General features: G+C 39.4%; 2 protein-coding genes across 3 annotated transcripts in view; one reads left to right on the forward strand and one right to left on the reverse strand.

Annotated features, from left to right (window-relative positions):
• The window catches only part of polrmt (polymerase (RNA) mitochondrial (DNA directed)), a 511,894-nt gene that overhangs the window by 110,976 nt on the left and 388,508 nt on the right, over nt 1–12,410 (forward strand). The window lies entirely within an intron of this gene.
• Nucleotides 164–6,248, reverse strand: LOC132962088 (E3 ubiquitin-protein ligase RNF126-like). The gene is made up of 9 exons (XM_061033421.1): nt 6,091–6,248; nt 4,801–4,859; nt 4,590–4,650; nt 3,786–4,021; nt 3,616–3,684; nt 3,446–3,515; nt 3,228–3,321; nt 1,427–1,542; nt 164–1,303 (listed from the first exon to the last, which is right to left on the reverse strand). Exons 1-9 carry the CDS (start codon nt 6,163–6,165, stop codon nt 1,133–1,135), a joined length of 951 nt encoding a protein of 316 aa, XP_060889404.1. The 5' UTR covers nt 6,166–6,248; the 3' UTR covers nt 164–1,132.

Genomic DNA, 12,410 nt, shown 5'->3' on the forward strand with positions numbered 1-12,410 from the left:
AACAGTTTTTAATTCATGTTTTTTCACATACCAAAAATAGGAGCAACATTTATATGTTCAGAGTCATTGTCGGTTTCTGGAACAAGCTCAGTATTGATTCTACTGCTCATAATTTGACTGCAGAAGAGTACTAGAAGTAGAAACAAAACACAGAATTCTTACATGAATTACGAGTGGTAGCACCCAAGCATCTTTATTTTCACATCAGTTCATTTATTTGGACACGATGATACTTCAAACCAATGGTTTTTCAACTGGCAACTTTAGAAAATACTTAATATACCTTTAAGTTAAAATGCAAAAACGCGTTGAAATGTTTCGAAGTGTTATATGTGAAGAGCTGATCCACAAAATAGGCTTGCAGATACGATAAAAATAAACCTTTATGGTTAATTTAATTGTGCTTTTCACTTTATGTAAAAAGCACCAGATGACTGCAATTTGATGCATAACAATTTCAAGTGCAAAAATGTACCTGATTGGATTCAGGTAATCTTTCTACTGTAAGAGGAGCTTGATTGTAAAATAACTTGGTAATGTTTTGTTCAAAAAAAAAAAAAAAAAACAGGAATAAAATGTAGTATCATCCAAACTGAGAAGTAACTGAAGTGCACTAGAGTGCAGTTTGGGTCATTTCATCTGTGAGATATGAATGCTAGTTATAAAAGGAAAAACTGCTCATTTCTTTTTGCTTCATTGGCAAAAGTGGAGCATCCTAAGTCATACCAGTCCGGAGATTTCTTTTTTTTTTTTTTTTCTTTTTTTTTTTTTAAGAACAACAACTGTATTCTCATGAGTCCTCTGCCTTTGGATTCTCTTGTATTCTTTTCCTGTATGAGGTGATTCAGGCAGAGCGAGCCACTTGAAGTCTCCACACCCTCCCTGATAGAAGCTGCACTCGAGGCCTCCACCCCTTCCTTTGTTCAGATTCCTGATGAAGGTGGGAGCAACAGAACGGGCAGAAATACATTGTCCTCACGTATCACTTACCCCCAAATCGGGCTTGAGTGCTCCTGGCGAGATGCACTCAGGTCTCTGCCCGGCAGCAGGGAGAGACTGGAGGTCACCGCACTGAAGTACAGCAGCCCAGGAGCTATTAACAGCTCGCAGGGTGATGAGGGCAAATGGTTCTCTAGGAGTTATCAGTGGAGTTCTCATTGCTGGTCGAACTTGAGGACTGAGGGGTGGAGGAGGATGAAGAGGAGGAAGAGGAGGAGGTAAAGTTCATCCCTGATAGTTCTGGAGGGTTTGTTGCCGTGTTCTGCCCACTCAAACTTTTCCGGCACACCGGACAAGTGTCATGCTGGAGAAAACGAGTGAGAAGAATATGAAGCTGTAACAGTGTCATGGCACATAATGTTGTAGTTTCAGACTACAAATGATGAATATATAGGTGACAAGACGATGAGACTGCTTATGACAATACCTGCTCCAGCCAGGGGACTATACAGTCATTGTGGAACATATGATTGCATGGGAGCTGCCTCACAGTTTCCCCAACACTGTAGTCTTCTTTACACACCGGACACTCCAGTCCTGAAGCTGAGAACAGAACATTGTTCAAATTGTGAAAAGTAACAAATAATTCAATTGAGATATTATCAGCCAAGTGGTTTTAGACGCAAGGTTTATCATTAGTGATATTACAATATGAAATGGTAATAAGTAAAAAACACTTAAGCCCTATTCTTCTCTGGTACCTCTAGTAATTTGTCATAATTAGGAAGGATTTCTGTGTTTTGAATTCCATGTGAATCCCAATATCTGTAATTTGTAAACTAAAACTTCCTGGGCAAATTACCAACTATTAATTTCAGTTGATAATAGTTATCCCACCTGAAGTCTCAGTAATTTGGGGCAGTCCACCACTTTATTTTTCCACAGGAGAATATGAGAATATGGGAGGCTGTGCTGGACAATTTAAATGAAGGACTGGACAGCATTTTAGGGAAAAATTCAGCTGGCTTATATCGCTATACAGTATGGAGGCAGATTTGAGGAAGAAGCAAACAAAAATGTCGAAGAGTGAATAATGCTGCTTTCATGTGTTTATAGTGGTTGTTTTTTTTGTTTTTTGTTTTTTGAGAAGTGTACCAGATTCGGACGTATTCTATTTTTAATGAATGTACGGCAGGCTGTACTCTACAAAGTGTGATGCTGCCCCCAGAGACATGGTGGTTACCATGAAGCGCCTCAACATTTACAATCACATACTGTATGTCAGTAAATATGTAAATTACAGGCTTCACTTCTCCTGTGTGAATGTGCTGTACCAAACACTGATGTTGGGGGACAAATCCCAAATTACCAAAGGTCCCAAGGTAATACTTATTCCATTCAAAAAGGGTTTACCACATACACCAAATACCATGGTGTATGTGGTAAACCCACTGTTTTTCTCAGACAGTGTTGGATGTGATGCTATGATGTCACTTCCCTTAAGTGAACGTGGAGTGCGAGTGGCACAAACCAGCTCTAGAAAAAACCTACCTGGTGTGTTAAACAACTAGGATAGTTGTAAATCTTTGCATAGCACTTCTAATATTTAGTAGTTCATTTCATAATGTGTCATTTATTTGATTCAAAGCATTCTATGTACCTCAAGTTAAGCTCATTTTCCCCATGCATTGTACTCATTTTATTTTCATCTTTATAACGTGGGTTTAACTTTTACATCTTTATTTAGTATTTTATTTTCATCTTTACTCGTTTCTTTTACTTTTATTATCAACTTCCTCTTTCCATCTCCTTAAGAGTTTCATGTGACTCTCAGCACAGCTGTTTTCTCTTAATGCGAGATACTTTGAACTGCATTTGCTTGTATTAAAGAGGGCATCCAAAATAAACGTTATTAATATTATTATCAGCCATTCTTTTATGCAAACATGTCGGAATGTGTAAGGCTTAAGATGTTGTCTATTAATGGACAGATTACGATAATAAAACATTATACGTGGTTGATCATCATGTTATGCACTGCTTGTGTCTCTGAGCCACGAGCATTTTTTAAAAATATATATATTTTTGAGCGCCCTCTGGTTATTTGATCAAGTTCATCATGAGATCCTTCGACTGAAGCTTTCTCTGGATGTTACAAACTGAGGCCCGCAGTATAAACCCCTCTATTGAAAAGAACAAGCTGTTGTCCAAATGAGCGAATAACACAGTGTTAAAATAACACGCATTAAAAATAACACAATAAAGATATGAAAAGAATAAACACTTACCAACATGCTGATCTGTAACTCGCACTGTAGGAAGACTCTTTATTTTATCCCTGTCAGCAGGCGGGGGTCCCGTGTTCTCAAACTGGTTTAATAACTGAAGACAAGAATGAAATTATCTTTATGTATGCGTATTACTCTTCTTCTTGGTTTCTTACAACACATGTTAAGTGTTATAGTAATTACTTTATAAAATCACTTCAAGCTTTTCCTTCAAATACCTGAGTTATAATTGCATCTAATCCATTAGCACCCCAAGCATAATCCATTGGATTTGAGTGAAGAACACCCCTGTAAGAATATAAATGAACATTACAAAGTTAAGAAACACATAGCCCGTTTTCTTAAAGGATTTATTTTCTTGTTAAATACATCCGTTTCTTAAACTTACCAGGGTCCTACACCCATATTTGGCATTGCAGTAGGTGCAATTATTCCATTCACTAGTTGCTGAATGATTCTGCAAAAGACAACATAAAGCAATGATACACAGCATTGAGGGAGATATCAAAACTTCCTGAGATAATGAAAGGCCAAAGAGTCACCAACATTAGAACTCACCCTTCTAATGTGGGAACTCCCTCATGCCTCCCTGGTTGTCGTCTTGAACCATGACGACTTCTCGGTTGCCGTGCACCATATCGTTGTCGTGATGCCGTTTCCCTTTCTCGCCTGTTTTCTGCTTCCCGGTTGTCCTCTGTTCCTAGACCAGCCCCAAAGTCAAAGCGGTCATCAAAGACACCCAGGGCAAACTGGCCATAGCCCGAAGGGAATGTAAACATGTGCTGGTCCACATTCTGGGGGAGCGACAAAAACAATATCAGTCAGAAAAAACTTTTCCTTCATGATAGCAACCAGACAAGTTTCTCTACAAACTGCAGGTGTCTCCACAAGCTCAGACTGTCGGCCAAACAGCCAACTACTCACTTATTTACAGCCAGCTACTTTTTGAATATTGTTGATTTATTTTTTTTATAAAAAGGTTCACTTATACTTTCAAATCATTCTGATCATGAGTAAGATGCCTTCTCATTTTATCGATATATGCAATTCTTTAATTAATTATAAAGCCTGCCATTTATTAGATTCATTTTTTAATCGATTGACGGCACTAGTTAATACTGATAGAAACTTTACATAGCAGCCTCTGACATCAGTATGTGACCTGTGGTGTAAAAAGCATTACACAAGCTCAAGTCCATTTACCATGTCTGTGGAAAGCCCTGAAACTGGTTCAAAACAACCCCTGTTTGGTTGACAGTATGGTCAAATTTCAACCCTCTGGGTATAGAAAACTCTGACAAAATCACCAAACAGTTGAGTGAAATAGAAAGATGACAGATAATAAAAAAAAAGGCGAAAAACCTCAAATGGTTGTTGGTTCGGAGGTCCGCTGGATATGGTAGACATGGAGCCATTATCCGCACTAGCAAGGAGATAAATAGTTATGAGAGTTATGCTCACAAGTAGTATCACACAAAGATATTCAAGGTTTTCAAACATGCATCACAGTTTCCATCACTCTTAGCAGCGTTGACATCATGAATTTCTGTGTCCTTTTCTTTATAATACACACCTCCTCTCTTCCAGCAGTTCCTCAATAAACCCTGACTCACATCTTGGACACGTGTACTCCTGTAAACAAAACAAAAAAGGTAAAAAAAATATATGTCAGATTGTGGCATTTGTAATTGCATGGGATTTAACTTAAAAAAAAATTGTGACAATACATTGTATTTTTTCCAAGAGCTCAAAGTTAATAATCTGTCTCAGAACGCCACCAGAATCAGTTAAGACGCCTCGCGAAGAGAGGCTGAGCTGAAAGAGGCCACCGACCCCAATCAGCACTGTTTGAAGTGTCCTGTCAAGCTGTGTCACGATCTGGTATGAGAACTGTCTTTAAGCCCCCTCAGCAAACATTGAGGACATCATAAGAGGATGAGCTAGGTCTTCTCTCCCCCTTCCATTCAGAACATTTACAGAGATCAATGTTTGTAGAGATGTTCAGGAAAAGCCTGCAGGTAATGGATACCAGAACTAGAAAGAGCCTCTTGCTCCAGGCTGTCATATGGCTGAACACCTAAGAGCAACCAGACACCAACACAACCCTAAGTTCATCTAATTTTAACACGTTATACATGAAGTATAAATGCCTTTGCCCTACAATAATCTGATTCCAAGAGGAGCCAAGAGTTTGCCAGACAACATTAGGAATAACACAGCTGTTTGGGGTGTAAGTGCGACCACCTGGTATTATCAGTAACCTACAGAAAGCTGTGGCTGATCTCTTACATTGTGAAGGGAACATTAACTAAGAGAGATCATTCTAGCCTGTGACAGACATGTCACTTGTTTGCTTTGCTGAATGGCAAAACAAGAAAAGGACGCACCAGGCATTGTTGGACACAGAGCTTCAAATGAGGCAATCTGGAACACGACATCATCAGGAAGGCGGGTTTTACGAGTGTTTCATTTATAGAAATACAATTTTAAAGAAGATATTATAAGGCGCTCCCTGTGCAGCAGGGGACGTTTGACTAATTGGCTAAGCCGCTAATATAAACCATGACACATTAACAGATAATCCTGTCAAGCTTTGCTAAAACATTGGCAGAAGAGTGACAGAATTCTGCGTGTAACGACTACGCAGTTGGTACCTGTATGTTCACGGATCCGCCACTAAGATAACAAGATAACCCACACTGGGTAGCGTTAGCCGGGACCTTGTAGCAGGAAGCTAATGCTGTTAGCATGCTATCTTTTGGCCTCGCCGCTTCCAACACTTTCTACCATGGTGACGACAACAACAATTTGTTTTTCCATTTTAAAACTGTCCATGTGTTTAGTTTAAGTCATTCGTACTTACAGGCAGCCGAGGACTTATCTCTGCTGAGCATCTGTGGCAGAAGAACCGGCTAGGCCATGGAGGAGCTTCAGCCATCTTTAACCACTAAACAGGTAGAGAGGGGGGAAGGACTACGGATCCCCGGAGCGGTCAATGTTAACCCCTAGAAAATACGACGACCATGTGATTGTAACAACTGCACTGCTCAGGCAGGGTTTAAAATTAACGCGATACACCCTCCCTTGCCATAATACGTGAAAGAGTTTAACATTGCTGAATGTAGGTGTAGATATTTGTAGAATTACTAAACTACACAATATAGCCCCCTAGATACAAGTTACCATGGTGTAAATATAAACAATGTTACAAATTAAATCTGATTATTTTACTGCCAAGACCTAAACTAATATTTATCCGAATTTGACAACTTCAACAGTTTTGTGTTTTATCGAAAATTGCCACAAGGTGGTGCTTTTGTGTATCAAGTGTTCAAGACTGGCACGGTAACCAGAAGAAGTGTGTTTAGAAACACTATTTTGATACTTATTCTCAGGTGCTGAAGCAAAAGCCTTTCTTTGAGAAGTGACTCATTTTAATGTAATGCTCTCTAACTAAAGTGTATCATGTAACACCACACAGTGTCTCCACTGAACCCATACCGTATTCCTACAGGTTTAGGGCCCTCTGGTCTCCCTGTTCACATGAAAATCACAGATGTGTTTTTGCAATTTCACAGTGCACTGTATTTATTTTGACATGTTCTCTTTCCATTGGATCCCTGTCAACTACCCCCAGGTCCCAACAATCTTAAAGTGTTTGAAAGTTGAGATGCATCTGTTTTGTTTTTGAGCAACACGTCTTGTCAAAGGTGAATTTGTAGTTTGTCCTTGATCATTTGACAGATTTTGTTGGACCCATATTATCAAGTGTCAGATCTGAGACATAAAACAGTAAATAAGAAGCCTTACACATGGGAAAGACATTGCCTGGTTTGTTGTTAACACAGCCAAGTTGTTGTTGGCGTCTATCAGGAGGCCCTGAGATAGCATTGAAGGTCTCAGAGACACTTTAGTTACATAAGAAATGGAGAGGGAAATGATTGATTTTATTTTGTTTTCAGTTCTGTTTAGGTTGGGGGGAAAAAAATCCAAAGAAATATTGGACAGCTCTACTTAATGAGATTACCATTACTCCAGATTGACAGCTAAAAAGTTGTAACACAATTCTTTTGTATCATTTTTTGCCTGGCACCACATGTTGAGAGGAGTCTAGTTCCCATCTGAATTCCTGTCAGCCAATCACATCTCTTTAGCTGCCTGGCCTGATTTTTATTTACAAATATTTAAGTCTGTGCTGTGCACAAGGTTGGAAGTCATTTTATGAGTTCATTATTTTCAACAAACAAGCCATAAATGTTTTAGCCGGTTTAAAAACAGAGAACTTACTTGCTGTAACTGTGCTAAATGTTGCTAAGTGCTGTGCTCATGAAGGATTAATGTTGGGACATGTAGCAATGAGTAAGGTCTTTTTACCTAGTCTTTTGTAATATTAAATAACAAAGAGTAAGGTCTTTTTCCTGCTTTTTGTGAAGTGTCTTGAGATAACATTTGTTATGAAATAAAGATAAAGATTGATTAATTGGATCAATGCTTCTTTTCAGTATTATGCAGAAAAATACATTCTGCAGCATGCACTAGTAGTCTTACAGAAGCAGAACTGCAAAATATCAGTGGAACTAAACTTTTTTTTTGTGGCACGTACAACATAGATATGGTTAGTTATATCAAGACTGGATGTTTCCCCACAGCAAAGCTCACAGTGTAACCTAGTTAGGCCCCAATGTCGTCTCTAGGCAGGCGTGTTTGTCTGGTCCTGCCATGTGGGAGCAGGAGAGACACGGCTGTCCCATGGACTGAGATTAGAGAGGGTCTGATAGCATTTAGGTTTGCTATGTCTGCCTGGCTGAGGTAAGCTATTGTTGTCTCTCTGCACTCAGTGCGTCACCGCCATCCCAGTCAAATGCTCAATGTAGCAATGCAGTCTGGGGAGTGAGTGACTTTGGGTCAGAGACAGGTCATGTGAGGCACCGAAAACAACTCTACCAGGCAGAGGGACCTTAGGTCAGTACTTATCTGCAGATAAGTAATATCCATGGATATTGAACATGGTCAACAAAAAAATGTACAGTGAACCACGCTGCTTGCCTTATTGCGATGCACATTACAGCACAGGATATATGCTGCTAAACATTCAAGGGTCGAAAATAATGTTTTACCTCCTGCCACTAATTAAGTGGCTTTAAGACCATTTGCACATGCATGAATACAGTGACTTTTGTTCTATTTCATTATTCCTGAACACCAGTGGCAGTTCTTAACACTGGATGGTATCTGCCTCATGCACAAACAGAAGTATTTTATATCAACAAATTCACATGTGAACTGGGATGACACATGATGTAGCTTATAAAAGCCTGCATCATCACAATAGATGTTCCTACTATCTTCTAGCAGGTCCATTATCCCCAAAAGCAGGTCGAGCTAAAGAGGATATCTGATAACTTCTCACATGGAGTGTTTGCCTTGTTTGAGCTACATGGTCTCGTCGTCCAAGACACTCACTTGATATCGCTGAGCTGTCTGACCAGTGTTTTTGCCGTTTCTCTCCGTGCCTAACATTACAGACTGGCTGTTGCTGGCCCCCGAAGTTAGACTGGTTAGGTAAGTATCATCCCTTTGGTAACTTTACAGTTTTCTTATTTTTAAATGGCCTGGTTTTGGGTATCTTTGGGTATCTAACGGGTGGCTGGTTGCATTGTGGTAGTGTGGAAGCTAGCTATAGCTGATTCATTGCCCCCTGATGAGTGCTTTATATATACAGTATATTTAAATTTAGTTCAGTCAGGTCCACTTTGTCAAGAAGGATACTTTGACGCAGTTATTTGTATTTGGGGGTATGGCGTTGTTTTGGGATCTCCCTGCCCTTCCACATGCGTATGTGGAAAGCATTAGGCAGAACCAGCACACATTCCTGCCCTTCCCGTGCATACAAGGAAAGCCATAAGGTAGGGAGATAAGCAGCAAACCCAAACAGAGCAAGCATCAGTGACAAGCATGACATTGATTAAGCCAGAAAAGGAGGAGCTGGGGTGGAGGAGGGATGCAAATGCACTTACAAATGCGGTTTACACAGGGAGCAACAAAGAATAGGCGGGCTAGAACAGTTTAAATAAGGCGGCATATTTGGCCAATAGGATGCTTCGAGCAAATCAGCTGGCCATCAGCTGATGAGGCTTGCGTGAGATCAGCTGACACAAACTCTGGCATGATAGAGCGTGACTCCGTGGCCTGCCTGAACTAACGCTACGCTCAGTGTTTGTTCGACAGCTGCGCAGGTAGCCTTGGAGTGTGGAATCCAGGCAAACCAGACTCTGCTGCAGTTTGCTATCCTTCAGGGACATGAGACAATGGTGTTTCCATGGTTATGGCACTAGTCATTCTTGGGTGCCAGCTTGCCCTGGTGGCTACCCACGGACCTCGCAATCCCTGGAGTGGCCTGATCACCATGACAGTCTCCCCCACGGTCTGTGCTACAGCCCTGCCCACTTGCTTGCAGTAAATATTCCCAGTGGTGTAGTGCAGTGCACTTATTTTCAGTCTCCATTGGATATACCCACTTGTAAATCTCCTCTGATTCACACAGTTGATTGATTGACAATATTTTTTAAACCCTACCCTAGGACGGTGAGGGGATGACCCTCCCTTCTCTGTCTGTAATTGGCAAGTACACACTAAAATTATGCAAGAGTAGTCTTAACAGAGGCAATTTATCCTCTGCTGTACAGGACACTTAAAAAAAAAACATTTCAGGGAAAAAGTAAGAGAATATTCCCACTTCTCATGGCACCACTACACCATGGAATATTCCTGAAAATGTCCTGCTAAATTCACCCATCATCTTACTCCTACATTTTTTTATAACGTTTTTAGGGGGCTGACAGGAAATATTCAAGGTCAAAGTTGAGGTAAAAAATTCAGCAATTTGAGTTTACACATTTATTTCTCCCAAAAAGAAATTAGGACATTTTCAGGAGTTTTGTGCGTGTGTGAAAATACCGTAATAGGCTTTTGTTGCAACCAAGGCAATGCTGCCATACACGCGACTGCTTTTGTCACTAGAGTTTCTCCAGACACTCCAGCCAGGATTTCCCCATAGCTCACACACTCCCTCCGGGCCCCGAATCACATTCTCACACAGACACACGTAAACATACTCCTACACTTACTACACATCTAGACACTCAGCAATAACAGCCGCCTGTTGGAACTTCCTGGGCCTCTTAGTCATGCGTCACTTGTTTTCAGTCACCCTTCGAAGACTCTCGTTCCCTTCAGACACACTCTGCCTGAGACCATATGTCAGAGGAGCTGTGCATTACACACACATGCACGCACTGCACATGCACACTCTTACAAGGTCAACATTAGTGTATAAATGTTGTGTTGATGTGTTGTTTTGTCCTTATTGTGATACTACACTACATTGATACATAACTGTTTGAGATAACATCACTGGCAGCCTTAGTAAAATATAAATGTAGCCGAACGTATGTTTAGAAACTTAATTTGAACAGCCTGTGTTGTACTTGTGGTCAATGACGGCAGAAATTTTGACTGTACACTTTCCTGGCCTCTTAAAAAAACATCTGTATCCTTCCTCATCATTAACAATGAAAGTTGTTTCAAATGCAGATATTTAACAGTTTGAGTATTTTTTAACACTGCCAATTTAAAGTCGTTTCCTTGTCAAAATGTCATTGTGATATTTGGTGCACACATTCTAACAAACATTTCAACCCTTTCACCAGAAACAAAACTAATGATATTCTTGTAAACTTAAGCTATGCTCTAATATAATTACTGATTAGCAAAATGTAAGGCTGTGGACCTCTGCATGGGGTTGTGATAAATTTGAATGATGCCGTGACACTAGGATTCTTTTCATTGACTACGTTTATTCTCTCCGGCAAATAATTAACAGACAAAAACCTCCATGTTACATCCCAGTATGGAGATAGAATTGTCTCAAAAAGATTTATACATATCGAAATGATATGTATAAATATGCATACATTTATAAATATACAAATATACAAAAATAAAAAACGTGACATACAAATAAATAAACTCATTTCTATAAATAAACGTGTATTTGTAAATATATTCTCGAGATTTGAAAATAAATATGACTTTGTGTGTGGATTCTGCGTGTTTATCTTGCTGGATAACTGAATGAGGAAATTCAGTGAGGCCAGTATAATATTTCTATTTGTATATTTATAAATGTATGCATATTTATACATATCATTTCGATATGTATAAATCTTTTTGAGACAATTCTATCTCCATATCCCAGTAACATAAAAGTACAACACGTAAACTAGTCATATGTCATGTAAGCTAGCTTAACTTACCATGCACAGCAAGCTAGCTTTTATGACATATAAAATTACACTATAGCCTATACTGGATATTAAATCAAATCAATATACCAACAGTAAGCAAACAACATATTCACTATTAGCCAACCTTAGCATTCTTACGTACTTAACTAAGGTACAGAAACATCATACTAAACATTAGCATCAGTATGGTTATTGTGATACACTTTGCATGTCGTGATTATGATTTAGCATCTGTGTATCTAGCCTATCCTTAGACCCGCTAGCATGCTGTCAGAAATTTCTTGTTAAGAGATAAATTGTATATGACTAAAGATTATAGTGTCTTACATTGTAAGAACATTTTGACTTACTAACAGAGACAGAATTAATGTAGATGCAATGCAGTTGTCACAGAATACAGTTGTACTTAAGCATATGACACAAAAGATAGTCTGTTATCTTTTTCTACCCTGCCCTTCTTAAACAGCAACACCTACCACAAACATCCCCCAGAGACACACTGTATATTCTTATTCAACAAGACATTTTCAAACAGATGGCTAATGTGAAATGAGGACAATAGACGACAATTACAAAATGTTTGTATGAGAGGGCGACTGTTTAAAATATTCCCTATTGCTGTGTTGTTTTTGGCATGAATTCTGTGTGTGTAAATCTGTGTCTGTTTGAGTATAGAGAGTGGGCGAGCACATGTTTTTAGTCCTTTTGTGTATGTGTGGGTTTCCAGAGTGTCCACTGGGAACATTTTGAGTGCACAAACATAATGTGTGAGTGTGTGCATGTACTGTATATGTATTTGCTCACACATTTACATATCTTGCAGCCACAACAATCCATCAGCAGTTGGCCCTCTAATCCTAAAATGACTATCAATCTG

The sequence above is a fragment of the Labrus mixtus genome, chromosome 3, assembly GCF_963584025.1.
Source record: "Labrus mixtus chromosome 3, fLabMix1.1, whole genome shotgun sequence".
NCBI lineage: Eukaryota > Metazoa > Chordata > Actinopteri > Labriformes > Labridae > Labrus > Labrus mixtus.